The following is a 19468-nucleotide window of genomic DNA, read 5'->3' as shown; positions in this document are numbered from 1 at the left end:
ACTAATAAACATATACCTACTAAGCCACGTTATTAATGCATTAATATAGTACAACTTTAAAATGGTGCAGTGACTGAGTGGTAAAGCGCTTGGCTTTCAAACCGGAGGGTCCCGGGTTCAAATAATGGTGAAAACTGGTATTTTTAATTTCGGGATCTTTAGGGCGCCACTATGTCCACCCAGCCTTAATGGATACCTGACATTTGTTGGGGGAAAGTAATAGCTGCTGGCTGTTGTGCTGGCCACATGACACTCTCGTTAACAGTGGGGGGCGCAGAAAAAGATGACCTTTACATCATCTGCCCTAATAGACCGCATAATCTGAAAGGGAACTGTACTCTTTTACTCTACCGTGACTGTTGTAATTATGTGACTGTTGTTATTATGTGACTGTTATTATCGATAATTTTGTCTTTATTGTTATTGAATATATTTATGAAAAAGCCTACTCTTGTTAAATCTGACCTGTTTTTCCCCCTCTAGATAACGCCTCTGCCAAAGACAAGCGAGACTTCTTGAACGAGCTGTCTATATTAAAGCGTGTTGGGAAACATGAGAATGTTGTCTGTCTTGTTGGAGCATGCCACATCAAAGGTTGGCCAGATTTTCCACGTAGCCTAGAAATATGTCATGTCTTAATGACTTTCTTTCAAACTGAAGATTATAAGGTCGTATAATACCAAACAACATTTCAAGTCGTTTATATTATGACAGGGGATTTAAATTGTTTTAATTTATTAGTTATCCTGGCAAGATAGTTTTGTTAATATTCACACAGATGAAATTTAATTTAAATTTCTATTTAAAAAAACAGATCTTAAAAGTAAAACAGATTCTTACAAAAAAGAAAACCACTTGACATCCACTACTTCCTATGTATGTCTTGGAATCGCAGTATTGCTGGAATTTTTTTTTTAATTCCTCCAATTAGAAATGTATTGAATATATCTATTCTCATAGGATGGCTAAACATTAGTTAACCTCATTTATATTCATTGGATGTTTTCTTATGCATTAAAACACCAAGAGACAAAAAGAAAAGTTTAATTTTTCTTTCTGATTCAAACAACTCAATTTAAATTTCCTTCAATTGTTGAAGCAGAATCCTAGATCTAATAGCTGCATAAAGGAAGCTGAAGGATATGAAAGTTTTAACACTTGTTAATGTTAATGCTGTCTTTAGTGACGCTCTTCTAACCATTTACCTAGGTATGATGTTAATACTGTCTTGAATGACGCTCTTCAAACCATTTACCTAGGTGTGATGTTAATGCTGTCTTTAGTGACGCTCTTCTAACCATTTACCTAGGTATGATGTTAATACTGTCTTGAATGACGCTCTTCAAACCATTTACCTAGGTGTGATGTTAATGCTGTCTTTAGTGACGCTCTTCTAACCATTTACCTAGGTGTGATGTTAATGCTGTCTTTAGTGACGCTCTTCTAACCATTTACCTAGGTATGATGTTAATACTGTCTTGAATGACGCTCTTCAAACCATTTACCTAGGTATAATGTTAATACTGTCTTTAGTGACGCTCTTCTAACCATTTACCTAGGTGTGATGTTAATGCTGTCTTTAGTGACGCTCTTCTAACCATTTACCTAGGTATGATGTTAATACTGTCTTTAGTGACGCTCTTCTAACCATTTACCTAGGTATAATGTTAATACTGTCTTGAATGACGCTCTTCAAACCATTTACCTAGGTGTGATGTTAATGCTGTCTTTAGTGACGCTCTTCTAACCATTTACCTAGGTGTGATGTTAATGCTGTCTTTAGTGACGCTCTTCTAACCATTTACCTAGGTATAATGTTAATACTGTCTTGAATGACGCTCTTCAAACCATTTACCTAGGTGTGATGTTAATGCTGTCTTTAGTGACGCTCTTCTAACCATTTACCCAGGTGTGATGTTAATGCTGTCTTTAGTGACGCTCTTCTAACCATTTACCTAGGTATGATGTTAATACTGTCTTGAATGACGCTCTTCAAACCATTTACCTAGGTATAATGTTAATACTGTCTTTAGTGACGCTCTTCTAACCATTTACCTTGGTTTGATGTTAATGCTGTCTTTAGTGACGCTCTTCTAACCATTTACCTAGGTGTGATGTTAATGCTGTCTTTAGTGACGCTCTTCTAACTATTTACCTAGGTGTGATGTTAATACTGTCTTGAATGACGCTCTTCTAACCATTTACCTAGGTGTGATGTTAATACTGTCTTGAATGACGCTCTTCTAACTATTTACCTAGGTGTGATGTTAATACTGTCTTGAATGACGCTCTTCTAACCATTTACCTAGGTGTGATGTACGTGGCTATGGAGTACGCCAAACATGGTGACCTAAGGACATTCCTGAGACACAGTCGCCGCCTTACGTCTGTCCACGAGTACGACAACACAACGTCGCCCTCTTTGCACACGGCCCTCCGGCCTCAGTCTCTCATCAAGCTGTCTCTAGACACTGCCAAAGGGCTCAAGCATCTGGCAGACAAACAGGTCAGCAGAGGGTTGCTTTCTTCTTTTTGGTACTTAGAACAATCGTCTTCTGAATATTGATTTTGGAAGACTTTCTCAAAAGGTGTGTGAACTTAAGTCCGAAAGAGAGTAGAAATACAGACTTGGTGAAGGCAAGAACAGTTGTTTTACTTTTAATTTGTCGTCTGACTGATACAAAACTACTTGGATAATACAAAAAAAACTATGGGTGGGGTGGAGGCGATTTTAATTAATAAAACTCTAGTCCAGTGATTCCCAAAGTGGTCTATATAGACCCCTAGGGGTCTACGAAGACTTCCAAGGGGTCTACGAAAGTGAAAAAATAAATTGGGGGTCTATGAGATGTCCACGGGGGTCTACGATAATAGATATCATTTAGGCAGGTCGTGACTTTAATTTGTATATCCCATTACTGTAATTTTTTCATACACTAATAAATGATTTGTACTTTGGGTAATCCTTTAAATTGTTGTATCAATACATATTTTAATAGATTAATTTTGTCTACGTGTAACTAGTGTTACTTGCTAGGTGGGTAGCAAGCCAAGGCAAATGAGCCCTTTCTGCTCGAAGCTTACTGGTTAAGGAGACAGTTACTCGCCTTCTGCTGTCAGTGAAAACAGTTCTGAAGACCCATTCTTTGAGCCACACATGAAAGATCAAGAAAAGCACGATAAACTGCTCTTTGCGAAATTTCTTACGATAATATTTAATGCAAATTAATTAATTAATTAAAATTTAAGGTTTGAACGACTATTTCATAGAAAAACAAATTCCTATATGAAACATACTATCCGTAGCAACAGAAGATAAACCTGAAAAAAAAAATTCCAGTAAGTTTGGTTCCAGTAATACATATTGTCATTTTAATTGGGTTAAATTTGAATTATATCAATAAAAAAGATAGATCTCTATAGCTTAAATTAAATTACTTTTTCACTCTTCAACTCTCTATAGTTAGAAACCAGTTTTTAAAAAAAGTTTATGAATTTGCAAAAATACAATATAAGTTAAGCAGGGGGTCTACCGAAAAACAGACAACATGGCAAGGGGTCTACAAGACAAAAAAGTTTGGGAACCACTGCTCTAGTCCATGTGCCCATTTATAATTAAGACTGTCCTCTGCCATTTCACTTAGGATGTCAGTTATATTGTTGTAATTTAGCATTAAAAACAAGCATAATCCTTTTTAAAAAATAAGGGAAAGAACTCCACTATATAAAAGTTATTTACCTTATTCAATATCAATATTCGAAATAATTAATTACCAATAATTAATTGACTAATTTTATAATAGATTCATTATTGTTAGGTACAATAAATAATTGTTTAAAGTTTCAGCTTGATCCTAGAATGGTGTTGGAGAAATAATGCATACAATTATGTAAGGGGACAAAACACTCAATATTTAATCATATCTGTGAATAATGAAAGATTAATTTACCAGTAATTATATGAACCACACATTGTATAAGTAGTAGATTGGAGTATTGTCAACGCCAATACATTATTGTGCAAACTTTCAGCTTAATAATATATTCATTTTGTTATCAGGCCAAAATGTATTCTTTCAAATTAATATTTCCATGCCGCGCTGATTTTTTGTATCCAGCCTTTACATTTAATACTGTAAAACAAAAGATTTATTAATACAAAAAATGCCCTAGCTTAGGAATAGTTACAACGTGAAAGAGAGCAGGTTTTGGTGGGGTGTCGTTAGACCAGAAATACCTCATACGCGATACGCCGTGTTGAGTTACAACGAGCAGTGATTGTGCACAAAGCATAACAGTATGTGTGATCTATAAAAGGTGTGCACTACTTTGATTAAGTAAAACTCAGACTATACTTCCCATTTGTGAATGGCTGAATATGTCTTCACTTTCTTCACTGGTCGCTTTAGGATTCGTGCCCCTGAGAAAACAACTGCAGGCTTATTCTTTTGTTTTTATCTTGCAGTAAACAGTTGATGGAAAAGGAAAACACAATGTAACTCATTTATTCAGAAGTGTAAAAAAAAAGAGGGGGGGGGAGTAGAAGTGTTTATCTTATGATAGGGCAACGTCTGTATTGGCCAACATTTTTTACTCGTGTAATATGTGTGTCTGTATAAGTTTTTGTGGCATGTAAGTGTGTCTGTATGAATACTGTAGCCTATATTTCGGTGTGTACAAATGTGTCATGTGTGCGTTTGTGTGTGTGTGTGTGTATCTGTCGTAACCTAAACAGCTTTGTTCAAGAACGAATGATATTATCTCTGCCTAGCTATTTGATGTCACGATAGGAAAAGATTGCCTGCCGGTACCGGAAGAGCGAAGCTTTTTGATGGAGGCCTAGACGTGCGTGATCCGCCCATGACGTCACAGAAGTATGACATTCTGACTGCAATAGCTGCCATCATTAAATAAAGGAAACAATTACTGCAGTCTTTTCTTTTATCTTCGGTGTTTTCCCCCTTCTAACCCAATCCTGAATTCTGTTTTGAATACATAGAGATCTCAGTCATGCTCTCGACAATGTAAATATACTTTAACAAAAGCCAAGGAAAAGATGAACATTGCAATATGACAGAAATGCACTTTAGTATGTCAAAACATTTACTTTGTGCATAAATCCCATTGGATGTGAGTCATTAACTTGCTCCATAGCAGTCCAATAGAAGAGATCGTTTGCTGACAACTCACAACGTTACATGGGGACCACTTTAACCCCCATTAGCTGTTTAGTACATTTACATTAAAAAATGTATGTCAGTTCAAGATGTCCAAGAAAAGGAATCTGAACAATTTACTTAACACATATAATAAAACATAACATTCATACACGATTACAGTATATTGATTATGAACACCAAAAGTCCATTATCTAGGGCTATTTTTTTCTGATGAACACGTGACAACTTAATGGCATACAAAGAGATCGATATGCTACTGAATAAAAAGTCAAGAATTTGGTTATTCGTTATTTGTGTTTCTAAAAAAAAAACATAAAGAAATTTCGTCAATTTTAATTTTATCACCAACAATTATTATTTTTTTTGTACTTTTGTTTTTGTTTAGATCATTCACAGAGATGTGGCAGCCAGGAATGTTTTACTTGGAGAAAAACTTGTTGCCAAAATTGCAGATTTCGGACTGTCCAAAAATGATCAGACTTACGTTAAAACGTCCAGTGTAAGTAGCCTGCTCATTAATAGCAGTAAGGAAAATTCTTACATGAATCGTAACTGCAAGAAAACCAATCTTAAATCAAACCTAATAGTCACGGTTTACGTCTGCTGATAAATTTATGGCGCCAATGTTTCGTGTTTTTTTTTCTACTTTTGTTCTACATGCGGTCCTGTGTCAAAATCTTTAAATTTTTGAAAACACGAACTCCCTAGTTATTAGCACGTATTGAGGGAGTTAGATTTCTTATCAAGGCCGTAGACCTAATGTGTATGCAAAACCGGTGTCCAGAAAAAAAAATGCAAAAGATAGTAAACACGTGTATACAAGCCCGAGTGTGGCAAGGAGAACATTCGCATCATTGACATATAAACAACATTAGCTGGCACATTCAGCTGTTAAGCAAGACTTTCTTTCTTGGCTATTGACGTCTTATGCTATTAGTACAAGTTGTACAAGGTAAAGACTTGAAAACCCCCGATCACACATGCTCATAGTTGGTAGGTGGTCGCATATTTTAAACGATGTCGAATGATTTTTTTGTTTAGAGATTGTGATCAATGAAGTTTAAAAACAAAAGATTGCCACCTATTTGAAATACAGTTCTACCAGTCAGATCTAAACAACATTGTACCATTGTGATTACAATAACAGGACATATTGTGCACTTACATTTATACTTTCAAAACTATTGATACCTTTAATTTTTTAAACGTCTTTCTTCTGATAGCAAAAGGAAGAAGCTCATGTGTATTGTCGTCTGGTTAACAATTCACTTAAGGGGCCTCGATTTGGGATCGTTTTGGGAAAATTATTTACATGTGCAATTATCAGCCCGATTCTTCCTCAAAGTAAGAGGCAAGAGGCCTAGGCCGCATGTTTCTTCTAAGTCGTTCATTTGTTGTCTTCTTTAGCTGAAATCGTAAGAAACTTTAATGCATCACTTTGAGAATGTTGCCAGTATAACCCTTGGTAGTGATCAGAACAAACTTAATAGCTTCTACAAGCTAGTTAACGGTACCCCGTCAAAATAGCGCGGACAAAATAGCGCCGACAAAATAGCACGAACAAAATAGCGCGGACAAAATAGCGCGGACAAAATAGCGCGAACAAAATAGCACGAACAAAATAGCGCGGACAAAATAGCGCGAACAAAATAGCGCGGACAAAATAGTGCGGACAAAATAGCACGAACAAAATAGCGCGAACAAAATGGCACGAACAAAATAGCGCGGACAAAATAGCACGAACAAAATAGCGCGGACAAAATAGCACGAACAAAATGGCACGAACAAAATAGCGCGGACAAAATAGTGCGGACAAAATAGCTCGAACAAAATAGCGCCGACAAAATAGCGCAGAAAAAAATCTATTTTAGTCATTTTGAAAGAAATAGTTTAGATATCGTAAAATATTAAGAGAGCCAATATTTTTTTTTTCTTTTAATGTTATCATTATTTTTACAGTCATTTTGCAGGAAACACTTTAGATATCTTAAAACATAAATAAGCAAAAATCATAATAAGGTAAAATGAATAATTTCAAAATAAAGCAGTTATTTACATTATAAAAGTGTACTTCGAAAACACGCAAAGATACTTGTCAAATTTACACACACAAACACACACACACAAACTTCGACAAAGTTAAATTTTAGGAAATGTTATGTAGAAATTCCATCAAATTTGACATCTATTTGATGGTGCTAGACAATGACGGACAGGACATAGCAAAATCATAGTTTGAATTGGTCAGTCACTGCCTGAGATGAAACAAACGATAAGAAATGTGATCGCCATCTTAACTAATCGTGGCACACCTAAGTTTGCCAATGTTGCGGCAAAAGACGCCCTGTTTTGATCAAAGAAAGATGCCGCAGATTTCTGATTATAGTAGAACACACTTTCGTATTTTCCTATCCTATTTTGCCGGGTCACCACATTTCAGAATCCTATTTTTTAGCAAGTTATGCATTTTAATCAAAGGTGAAAAAGGGGAATGATATAAAAATGTAAGGACTCTCGTTCTCTGCAAATATGGCATACTTTCAGATCTATTAGTATTGAAAAAGACAGAGACATCAACAAAAATGATGCCCAGGACATAAATTACTAATAATCCGGTACTTTTATACACATCATATATACGTCGGTGCTATTTTGTCCGCGCTATTTTGACGGGTCACCCTAGTTAACATATCTTAGCACAATATTCAACAATCAAGACGCTCGCACGTTCAAACTAGACAAATCAAAAGTGTTTTGTGGGTACTCTTTGTTCACATTTCTTTAGCATTTAAAAAAAGAATCATTGAATATTCGTCAAAGAAAGTAGCATAAAAAAGTATGACTTTAAGGTCAAAACATTTCATAAATGAAAGATGCGTGTAACTTAAGTGAATAAAAAGTTCTGTATGTAATTTCAAATTATCTTCCAATGTATCTGGGCAGTTAGTAGGCCTTTCTAGTATTTATATACTAATGTAATGTGTTCACAGACTAGAGTACCTATCAGATGGATGGCAGTAGAATCATTGTTCAATAACACATACACACTTCAGAGCGATGTGTAAGTGCTTATGAAATCTAATGGAGTGTAGAAAACATTTTCATTTTAGGTTTAATTTCTTTAAGTATCTAAGCCTTCAGACAGTAAACATGATCAATAATACGATGAGTGTCACTACAGATGGTCATTTGGTGTCTTGCTGTGGGAAATCTTCACCCTTGGTGGGACTCCGTATTCCTCTATAGACAGTCAGCAGTTGTTCTCATATCTGAAAGATGGACACAGATTGAGAAAACCAAGGCTGTGTGACCAGGACATGTGAGTACACATTGGTTTGGCTTTTAGAGATCTAGATTTCATGTATTGAGAACAAGTTCAAGTGTGCCATTAAAAGACTTCTTAGCTCTGTGCTGTAAACAAATGCTGTATAGGCACAATACTACATTTGCATAATATAATGATTCAACTGTTTGGTTGTAAAATGTATGCCTTAGACTTACACTTAGGTCCTTCCGCGCCATTCCACGCATAGGGCGGCAAGTTCTCTTCCAGAGATTGGTCATAGGCGACTTCCACGGCCTATTCCAAGTCTTCTAAGAAGGTGTGACGCCATGTTACGCGTAGCTGTCCTATTTTTCTCTTTCCTCTTTTCGGCTTCCATGTTATGGCTGACTTTCGTCTAGCCTAAGGCTATGTCCCGCGAATGTCATGGTCACCATGGCAATCATGAATGTGACATGACTCCACTATTCTATTTTTAGACTACTTCTCAACCATCGCTGTTGTCTGGTCATTTTCTACCTTCAGTTCCACATCTCGCAATCGTAGGTGGCCGCTGGGATAATGATTGTATTGAGTATGGTCTCCAGGAGGATTGATTTGTATAACTAGAGCTTGAACAGATAGGACAGTTCATCTATTTAGGCAATGTTATTACAAGCGATGGAGATGCAAATCACGATTTTGCATGTTGGATAAGGAAAGCAGGAGCCGTCTTCCAAAAGATATGGCTAAAAATGTATATCCTAACATCACTATTTAATTAAAGTTCAATACAACATAATGATTCGGATTTCGGAAATTATTTTAAAAAACATATGAAGCCTAATATTGTTACAAAAATAATATTCTTCTTAGCAGACTTCAAAGTTCAGGTCTATGTTTTAAAAGTAAGCACTTCTTGTAGACTTTTAGGAAAGCACACTTATTGCAATCTGTCCCTTGTCCTTACATAGGTATGGAATGATGCTACAATGCTGGAACGATGTACCGGAAAGGCGACCAACAATCGACGAACTGACCGCAAGACTACAAAGAATGTTAGAAAATAGCCAGGTAGTTAATTTTTTGTTTCTACTTACACGATTAAGAAGAACATTAAGCTTACCTAGTTTAACTATTTATTTCTGTTGTATGTGTTCTGTCGTCATAGCGCCTTAAAAATTTGCCCTTTGGTTTTAAATGGCATTGCAAACTGAAACTGTTAATGAAACAATAAACTTAATATTCAGCATGTCACGTACAGCACGTTGAAGGAAAAAGAACAAGAATATTGTTTCAATGTTTTCTCTTTTCAAAACACAACTCGTAGAAAGTTATTTTGAAGAAAGTATAAACCATGCTAATTTCATGTTCATTATTCTAATATGATATTGACCGCACAATGTGTGAAATGGCCAGCCAGGTCACAAAATGACCAGGAATGCTTGGATGCTCGGCCAAAGTCGGCAGGAAATGGTTATGTACAGATTTGTTAAAATACCTTACGTTTGATCCGTCAAATTACTTTATTATAGAAAATGATTAATTGCTATCTTTACTTGTTACAACAAGATGAACTTCTTGGACATTTCGAATCACACAGCAGATTGTGATTTTTAAATTTGTTGAGAACTTAGTAGTGTAATTGTATCGGGTGTAGCCATGGTCTTCGGTTAGTCATTGTGGAGACGCGACGGTACGGAGTATGTATTATTGGCATTGGTTAATATAATTCTGTCTGTGGCATTCTCCGTCTGAAGAAACTATCTTTTCCCTTTGCAATTCTCATGTGAGTAAAGAGACCAATCCTTGATACACTGTTACAGGTTGGGCTTCTAGAATCACTAGGCGCCGTTGCACTTTCGCCAATCTTTCTACTTTTTGTATGCAATCCAGGACTCTTCATTTACGCTTGCTCTCCATGTGAATCTTTTTCCCTACCTTCTAACAAAAAAGAATGCTATAGAAAATTCTACTTACACAAGCGACGGTACGCGGGCCGTTCTAGCGCTAGAAGAAAGACAAAACATTTGTTTTACTATACTATCCTAATTCCTATGGTAGTTTTCCTCCAAAAAAATGTAATGAATAAACGTTTTGACTATGTGACACATTGAGAAGCTAAATGTTAGATTCATACCTGAGACCAAGATGTTGACATTCTTTCTCATTTCCTTCATTCTTTTAGACGAGGTGTGCCAAATTATTGTTTTTCACACAAAAAAAAGTATTAACTTTTAATACTAACACACATACAAAACATATGTGTCGTTTTTTAAAGACAAAAAAAAAATGATTATACATAATGTGTCTAAAACATTTACCGCAAAAATATTTGATGCCAAAACTTTTTGCTTTGCACGAGCCGAGAAGTAGTACTCACAATGAATTCGGTGTCAAATTAAAAAATAAAAATTTGTCAAAAGCAAGACATTCTTTAAAAAAAAAATCAGCAGACCAACTGAAAATTATTGTCAAGACAAAGCCACCCGATATTACAAAGGAATCAACTGGTGCACCACTTATCAGTCTTTAATCGGCACATCAATATTATATATGTCAGGGATTTCCCTACCTTTCGTGGAGTGATTGAGGAAAGTAGAATAAGTGTTATTGTCCACTCGCCTTGACTAGTTCGCAAACTAGCCACACTTTGGGTTTTGGTCGTAACACAAAGAAAATTGTTAAAACTACTCTAGAAGACTGGTGTGACTTCAAAGTACAAATTTGACAATTGTTCATTAAGTTCAAGGTGAGTGTGGCTGGGAGGTATTATGCTGTTGTTGCTTTGAATAACTTGTTCAAACATTAAAAATGTTTTGTCTTTGTCCTATTGTAGGTCTATATGAACATTACAGTTCAAGAGGAATCTTTCTACTCAGAGATTGACCATGACAGGGAGAATTCCAACTCCAACTCCAATTCTTCTTAGAACAAAGAAAGAAAGAAATAAAACAAGAATAAATCTAAAACAAGCCAAGAGCAAGTCTATAATTTGACTTAAAAAGGCTGTTGGTTTAAAAAAAAGGTATCAATAACTGAATAGCATCACCACAAGAGTTTGGACATATTTTACAGGGCTTTTGGTATATCAATAGTATAGTAGAAATTGTTACACATTCTTTTTACATTGAATTTAGGCAGTTGCCAAAGTACAATACAACATGAATGAAAATGTTTTCTCTGTATGTGAGAGAAACCAGCCTGGAGTTTTTGTGCTAAGAAAAGCTTTAGAATGTATATTCTCACTATATGTCATTAGTTTGGCTGATTGCTGCCACAAGCATTGGAACATGAATGTGATGAACTGATTGGATTTTTTCCTTATGCCTAAAAGTGATTTTGTTTCAGTTACCTGCTGCTTGAAAGCTGTGCTTTGATTTGATTTGGCTCTGAATTTTAAACAAATTCACATAGTCAATGAAAATATTGTTTTTGAAATGTATGCAAATAATGTAGTCAATAAATTCATTTAATTATCATAATAAATATAACTATATGCTAAGTCTTAGATTTTGAAGTAACGTCTGTATTTTATAAGAAGATATGATAAGATAAAGACAGTATCTTCAATAAGGGTTATATTTAGATTCTTTATGTATGTCTGTATCTATGTAACTCTATATCACAACTAGTTGAATCATTTCTGAAACAATATTTAGGCTAATGATGTGTAGAAAAGGAAAAACAAAAGTTTCCTTTATATGTTTGAAACGCTTAAAATTGTCCAGATAATAATAATAATAATAATAATAATCTTTATTATCCGTCAGGAAATTTGTCTTACAATTTGTGCATTACACCAAACAAAAAACATTATAACTATAAGAAACCAAAGTGTACATTCACACCAGACTCACTCATAATTTACATGTGACAAAGTTTATACCAGATTGTTCTTATTTAATGATTTGATTGCCAGGGGAACAAAAGAGTATTTGTGTCTGTTTGTCTTTGCTATCGGTGTCTTGTATCTCTTTTGTGATGGTAAAATCACGAAATCCTGACACAAAGGGTGATTCTTTATTTCGAGGATCTTGTTAGCTTTTTTATAGATGTTTGTCTCAAACAACTGCCCAAATGGGGTTTGTTTTTTGCCAATGATTTTGCCAGCAGCATTGAGGATTCTATTAAGTTTATTCCTATTTTTAATGCTCAGATTGCCATACCAGGCAGTGATATTGAAACTGAAAATATTGCAGATGTGAGCGTGATAAAACATAGCCAAGGCCTTTTCGCTAACATTAAACGAGGACAGTTTTCTTAGTAGTCGTAATCTTTGCTGCCCTTTTTTGCTGATATAATCAGTATTTGCAGTAAAATTTAGTTTATTGTCTAGGATAGTACCAAGGTATTTAAAGGTTTGCACAATTTCAATAGTCTCTCCAGCTACAGAAACAATATCATTTTCCCTCTTGTCCCTGCGAAAATCGATTATCATTTCTTTGGTTTTTTTTACATTTAATAATAAAAAATTATCTTTACAGTATTCTTCAATGTGTTCTAATTCTTTAAAATACTCATTTACATCTGAGCTCTCTGAGAGCAGGGCAAGACTGCCTCTTTGACATCATGTCAGATAAGTATGGAGTTGAACAAATATCCAATCATTTGGATCCTTTTCTTGACCACATTATCTCACTGTAGACTTAAAGTTACTGTTATGATAAATAGAAATAAAAATCAAACATCCTAAACTGTGTGCTATGACTTGCTAAATGACATATTGTTTTTTCTTGTACTTTTAAAGTAGTTTTTATTTAGATCAAATAGGCTGTCATGGATAAAGTATTTTTTTTTATATTTTTTAACATTTGAAGGTGTAATTTAGTTTTGACATCATGTGTATTTGTTTTGTTTTTTTTAAACACTTTTTTTTTATTATTTTACAGTGGTACTAGAAGTATATATAACATGAACATGATCTGATGCATTGTAACAGTATTTAGAATGTGCAAAATAATATTTTGCTGAATTGAATTTACACAAGGGTCAAGGGGGTGAAATATAAACAATGATCTAGCAAAAAATGTAATTATGTATCTGTCTTCCCTTCAAAAAAATATTCTTATTTGCTCAAACTAACAATAACTCAAATTGTATTTGAAGATGGTGTGTTGATTTAATTATAATGTGTATATTTAATTCAGAGTACATTTGTATATATATTTATATAGTTATTTATTGTGTTACCTTCATTGGCTTTTAAATATCTAAATGTATGACAAAGCCAAACTCTACCAACCAACATGTTTTTCAAGACAATGTCTGAGTAGCGAAATGGCTGTAAACCACTAAACAAATGTGTAAATGTCCAATGAGCACAACAAGAATTTGAGTTTTTAATTCACTATGAACTCACAAATTGAATTTTTGACAAATATAGAAATATAGGGCCTATCATAAATTTTTTTAATGTGACATAATTTTAATAAATACAGCATTGTTTAAAGATAAAACTTCCCCGTAATATTTAAAACTGTCCACTTACTTGTAGCCTATTTAAAATTGTCCATTACTTATAGACATATCAAGCTTTAACTAGAATCTAAGTTTGTCCAATTTAATGAATCCGTCTTTGTTTGAGAAATGTATCAGCAGATAATTTCAATTCTATCCATTGTTGCATTAGTGTGAATCTAACAAAGATTAGTTTTTTTTTCTGTTTCAAAATAGAGGGAATACTTGGCAGAAAACGCAGTGGTATTAATAAATGTTAGGACAAATTTGTACAAATGCTCCTTCTTCCCTAGTGCTATTAGAGCATGAAATGGATTGCCTGAGCTAGCCAGGAAAACCAGTGACTTGGAAGAATTTAAGTCATTGGTTGATATGCATGACTGAATGCATGACGCGTAGAACATAATCATCTTCTTTTTTGAAGTAACGTCTATATTATATAAGATTATAAGATAAGATAAATTAATTGCTCTAAAGGCAGTAATGATGGAGTTTATTATTACCTTTGACAGAGAGTTTGTCTATGCTATTTATACCACAATTTCTAATGTTAAACATTCAATAAACAATTATCTAAAGTCTCTTTTTATTAGCACAATGATGGTAATGTTTTAAAACACATAGTAATAAAAGTGAATGGAGTTGTGGGTTTTTATTGTATTGACGTAAATGTATGTAACTGCAGTCAAAAAGTTATGAAAATATTTTTCATATATAAAGCAAATAATCAATATTTTTGTAATACTTTGATACATTTTTGTTTCAGTTCTTTTGTTGAAATTATGTTAAGTCTCACTTAGACTTTGTTTTATAAGCTGCACTTTTTCATGCTTAGTTGTTCATAAAGTCAAATAACATAGATCTAAATTTATTTACTGTATATTTTGTTGACATCAAACATGTAGCCTCAGCATGAAGGGAAACAGGCCACTTTGTTTTTGTAAATAATATTAAGAATATAAAAAAAATACATTTTCCTTTTCAAATTTAAATTATTTGTTTGATTATTGAAACTTTTGTGTGGGTCTAATTGAGTTGGACACTGGTTAGATTTTGGAATAAATCAGGGGCAGATTTAAGTTTTAGTAAACTGACATCAGGGATGAGCCTTGGTAAACTGACATCAGGGATGAGCCCTGGTAAACTGACATCAGGGATGAGCCCTGGTAAACTAACATCAGGGATGAGCCTTGGTATACTGACATCAGGGATGAGCCTTGGTAAACTGACATCAGGGATGAGCCCTGGTAAACTAACATCAGGGATGAGCCTTGGTAAACTGACATCAGGGATGAGCCTTGGCAAACTGACATCAGGGATGAGCCTTGGTAAACTGACATGCTTTTTCCAAACTGGACAGTTGGACATAAGCCTAGACAATTAAGCTGTAGCCTACAAAAACTGCATAGCACATGGAGTGAACTAGTTAGTAAACTATCTTCATTTTCTCAAAATAGTCTGTCTGCTCTATTCTCTTTTTTTTTATATCGCTATGAGTCTACTCCATTAAAGGTATGTAGATAATTATATTATTGTCTTGCTACTCGAGTCAATACAATAATACAAAAGAAGCCCACAAAGAAAATCAGTTACTATGTATGCAGCTTCTCTACTCAAGAACACTTTTTTTTTTTAAATGAACAAACTATAGGAGAAAAATAAGTTCAGTAATTAAAAGATTGAAGAACAGATTTACACTCACAACTGGTGTCAGCAATTGTGTTGGCCTAATTTAATTCTTAGTTTTGAAATTCCAATTACATAATAAATAATTTAAAAATAACTTACCATGGGATTACAGATTTTGAGCAAATTATGAATTCTTTAAGATCATGTTTATTATTACACCTATATTATTTTTGTTTGAATCATTTTAGTGTGTTAAATTTGTTTCTAAATGTTATAATTTACTGTCTAACCAACAGTTGTTTCTTTTAATTGGATAACATTTGTTTTTCAACATTAGTCAAAGCTGATGGAAAATGGATTGTGATTAGGTTTAGTTCTAAAAAAAAATCACCACAAATTCTAAAATGAATTTATTTATAACATTTTATTACAACAAGAAAGTATATCATCAGTTAATTTGTCGAAATCTTCCATTGTATGATCAATTCCTTTTAACAAAATGGAAAAATATCTCAATGCTGCATCTTGACAAAAAGCTTCAGATATAGATTTAGACTTCTTGGATAACCTGAAAAAAAAAAGAAAATATATGTATCTGAATGGAGAAGATAGGGATAATAAAATCCCAACAAATGCAATAATGAAGTATTTGTCAACATCGCTTTCTTTCTGATAGATACAGATAAATTTTCATGGTATTATATACACCTTGCAGAAAAGATAGATCCTATTTCACATGGCACATACAAAACTCTTGAAAGCCTTTCTTCCCACAGAAAAAACAGCTTTCTGTTCTTTCAATACTACCAGCTCTACAACAGATCTTTTGACTTACAAAATTGTAGAGATCATAGAACTATTGATTCAAAGACTAACCACATCTAAATACCCAGTATCAATAAATGTATAGTCAAGAGTAAAAATTGATCTGTTAGAATTTTTAACAAAATTAGTTGGCCTCTGTCCATTTGAAAAAGAAAAAAAAATAGTTCAGTAAGTACTGCTTGCAGTACCCTTGTTATGTAGTGTGGAACAACAAGTCAATCAGAAAATATTAACATCATACTGGAAGCATACGTATGTATATACAAGTAAAACATTTTCTCAACAATAATTTTACCTTATATTAAACTAGTACAATACATGAGTTGTTCTGTTGTCACAGATAAATAAATAAAATACTGTAGACATTAATTAATAACAACAATAATAATAATAGAGACTTTGTGTTTATACAAATAGACATAGAAGACTATCATTTTATTTCGTCACACCCTTTCAAGTACTCTCTCAAAAACATTCATAACAAACAATGATGCAATATAAACATATTAGCACATGAGTATAATACAAGTAAATGCGCAGCCTTTTAAATGTTTATTTTTAGCCAATTTTAAAATAGTAGTTATTACGTTTGAAACATTACAAATAATAATAGTTCATCTGTATCACATAATTGCAGGAAACAGCCTAAATGATAATAGTTATCTGTATCACATAATTGCAGGAAACAGCCTAAATGATAATAGTTCATCTGTATCACATAATTGCAGGAAACAGCCTAAATGATAATAGTTCATCTGTATCACATAATCTCAGGAAACAGCCTAAAGAAATAATAGTTCATTTGCAATAATCAGGCATAACTAAAACTTACATCTTTAAGATTAAAATAGCAATGAGTGTCCATTCAGATGGTTTAAAAACTATTGTGTCCTTCTGCAATCTACAAACAAACAAAAAAAATCATTTTATTAGTAAGACCTTTATTAAGTACATTTGTTTTTCAAAATGTTCTCATTAAACAACCTAAATAATAAATCAGAATATTTTCCAATTGAACTACTGGTTCATCATTTGAAATCATAAAATTAAAAACATATATTTCATTATGAATCTATCTGTTAATGACATTGATAAGATACTACACTAAACGTTACATGGCTCCCTCTGTCTTGAAAGACAAGGGGTGAGCCCAGATGAATCACTGGTTTGACTTGTGTAGCCGCTTTGAAGCAGCACCAGGGCACATTGGAAGACTATCTTTGCATCACAAAAGACACGGCACAAGTAGACCTTTTTGTCAGGTATATGTCTTCCCAGGGTCCAAAAGAACAAACTAGAGGAGAAGATGCAGCTAATGTCATGCAAAAATACCTTGAAGACAATATAATCGATAGAAATAAAATCGTTTCAATAACAACTGATGGAGCCAGAAGTATGACAGGAAAAAATAAAGTGACAACTACGATTCTTTGGCGCAAAATGAACCACTAAACGTTTCACTGCATAATATACCAAGAAGTGCTTCATGTCCAAACATTTCTGGCCGATTTGGTTATCAAGATTGTCAAAAGCACTCTACCGTCGTCAGTTTAAAGAATTCTTAAGGAAATGGAGACTCAGTATTCCGACCTCCTTCTTTACAATAAAGTGCGAAGGCTCTCCAAAGATATGGTGCTGAAACGTTTTGCTTTGTGCTTGAATGAATTAAATACATCCCTAAATGAAAAAGCCATTAATCACCCTGAATTAGAGAACGACAAATGGTTGCAAGCATTTTACTTTATGGTGGCTATAACAGTGGAATTAATTGAGCTGAATCTAAAACTGCAAGAAAAGGGAAACCCAGCCGATGTTTTGGTAGAAGATTTGGTTTGTTTTGAAGAAAAATGTATTCTTTTTGCAGAAGATATTCAGAGCGTCAGTTACTTCATTTTCAATTTATAAAGTAATGTTGCAATAAAACCAGTGCAACTGTTGACATGAATTACTTCAGCACAGTTATTTAAAAAATGAAAGATGAATTTGCTGACAGATTTGAGCAGTTCAAAACAAACAAAACAATAGTAGCATTTATAAAAAATCCTCTCAACACAAATTGTAATGAAATCCACATTGAGACATTTGGAATTGATACTGGATCTCTAGACATGCAATTGATCAATTTAAATGTAAAGCTTGGCGGAGTTGAGAATGTACAGAGTTGAAAATCAGGTTGGAAGAGTTTTAGGTTCAGAAATGTATGAAACGCAACAAACGTGGACAGCTTTAAAAGAAATGTCGCAAGTTGAGGCACTTACATTCGACGCATGGAATAGTCTTGCAGATTGCTTCAGTCAGGAGAAAAAGTTGGCATTTGGAAGACTGACTATCTTTGGATCGGTGTATTCGTGCGAGCAAGCGTTCTCTTGCATGAATATACTTAAAAGTAAAATAAGAAGCCAACTAACAATAGAAAATTAACAGTTGTGTTTGAAACTAAAAATAAATTATGAGCAAAATGTATCCAAATTTTCTAAAACCAAATCAATAACTCCCATTGAATTTGTTTGCTCAAATGTTTATTGAAGTACAAGTTGGTGTTGTATGTAAATGTTTTATTGTTTAAATTTTATACTTAAATAATAATTTTGTTGTTGTTTTTTTTAATCAAAAAACTTTTTTTATGCAAGTACTATTTATTGTTTGGAAGAAAAAAATTGTGGCTCTTTAAAAACATTGAAATTTTGTAAAGAGTAATTTTTGGCTCTTCCTACCCAAAAGGTTGCCGCCCCCTGTCTTAGATGAACTGCCGTACTAGGCTGACTTGCTCCATCTGCCCATAGCTCCCGGTTTGTGGCACCAGGTATCAGCTTTCACCATTAAACAGTGCATTATAAAGTAAAGTGTGGATGTCTGACATAAAATTTTATTTTAAAGAATTTGTTACTCTTTGTTTTGAATGTAGAATACTTACTTGAATGTGGAGACTAGCTCCCTAATTAACGATGAAATAAGCTGAAGAGGCAGAGATAAAGGTGCTAAAAGATCTGGCATTCTGTTTAGAATTAGCAAAATTAAAAAAACAGCATAAACAAGAAAGAAACACATTGCATTTATTTAATGATAGCAAAATATTGAACAAAGTGAACTATTATTTTACAGTGATGAAAAT

General features: G+C 33.7%; 2 protein-coding genes across 10 annotated transcripts in view; one reads left to right on the top strand and one right to left on the bottom strand.

Annotated features, from left to right (window-relative positions):
- The window catches only part of LOC106077614 (angiopoietin-1 receptor-like), an 83749-nt gene extending 68855 nt beyond the window's left edge, over positions 1–14894 (top strand). For all 4 annotated transcript variants that reach the window (XM_056029774.1, XM_056029773.1, XM_056029771.1 and 1 more), the window contains 7 exons: positions 484–594; positions 2310–2506; positions 5566–5679; positions 8171–8241; positions 8362–8499; positions 9417–9516; positions 11282–14894. In XM_056029774.1, coding sequence (XP_055885749.1) covers positions 484–594; positions 2310–2506; positions 5566–5679; positions 8171–8241; positions 8362–8499; positions 9417–9516; positions 11282–11374 — 824 coding nt within the window. In that variant the 3' untranslated portion in view covers positions 11375–14894. The remainder of the gene's footprint in view (positions 1–483; positions 595–2309; positions 2507–5565; positions 5680–8170; positions 8242–8361; positions 8500–9416; positions 9517–11281) is intronic.
- A 1042-nt stretch (positions 14895–15936) lies between these two features.
- Positions 15937–19468, bottom strand: part of LOC106077623 (putative RNA polymerase II subunit B1 CTD phosphatase RPAP2) — a 273180-nt gene continuing 269648 nt past the window's right edge. For 5 of the 6 annotated variants that reach the window (XM_056030947.1, XM_056030944.1, XM_056030948.1 and 2 more), the window contains 3 exons: positions 19271–19351; positions 17189–17257; positions 15937–16099 (listed from right to left, as the gene is read on the bottom strand). In XM_056030947.1, the coding sequence (XP_055886922.1) occupies positions 15946–16099; positions 17189–17257; positions 19271–19351 (304 nt within the window). In that variant the 3' untranslated portion in view covers positions 15937–15945. Of the gene's footprint in view, positions 16100–17188; positions 17258–18614; positions 18736–19270; positions 19352–19468 lie in introns of all 6 variants that reach the window. The other variant, XR_008778195.1, reaches the window with a different exon arrangement.

This window comes from Biomphalaria glabrata, chromosome 5 (assembly GCF_947242115.1).
Source record: "Biomphalaria glabrata chromosome 5, xgBioGlab47.1, whole genome shotgun sequence".
Taxonomy (NCBI): Eukaryota; Metazoa; Mollusca; class Gastropoda; family Planorbidae; genus Biomphalaria; species Biomphalaria glabrata.
Note: the sequence above shows the minus strand (reverse complement) of the source record. Positions and strands in the feature narration are given on the sequence as shown.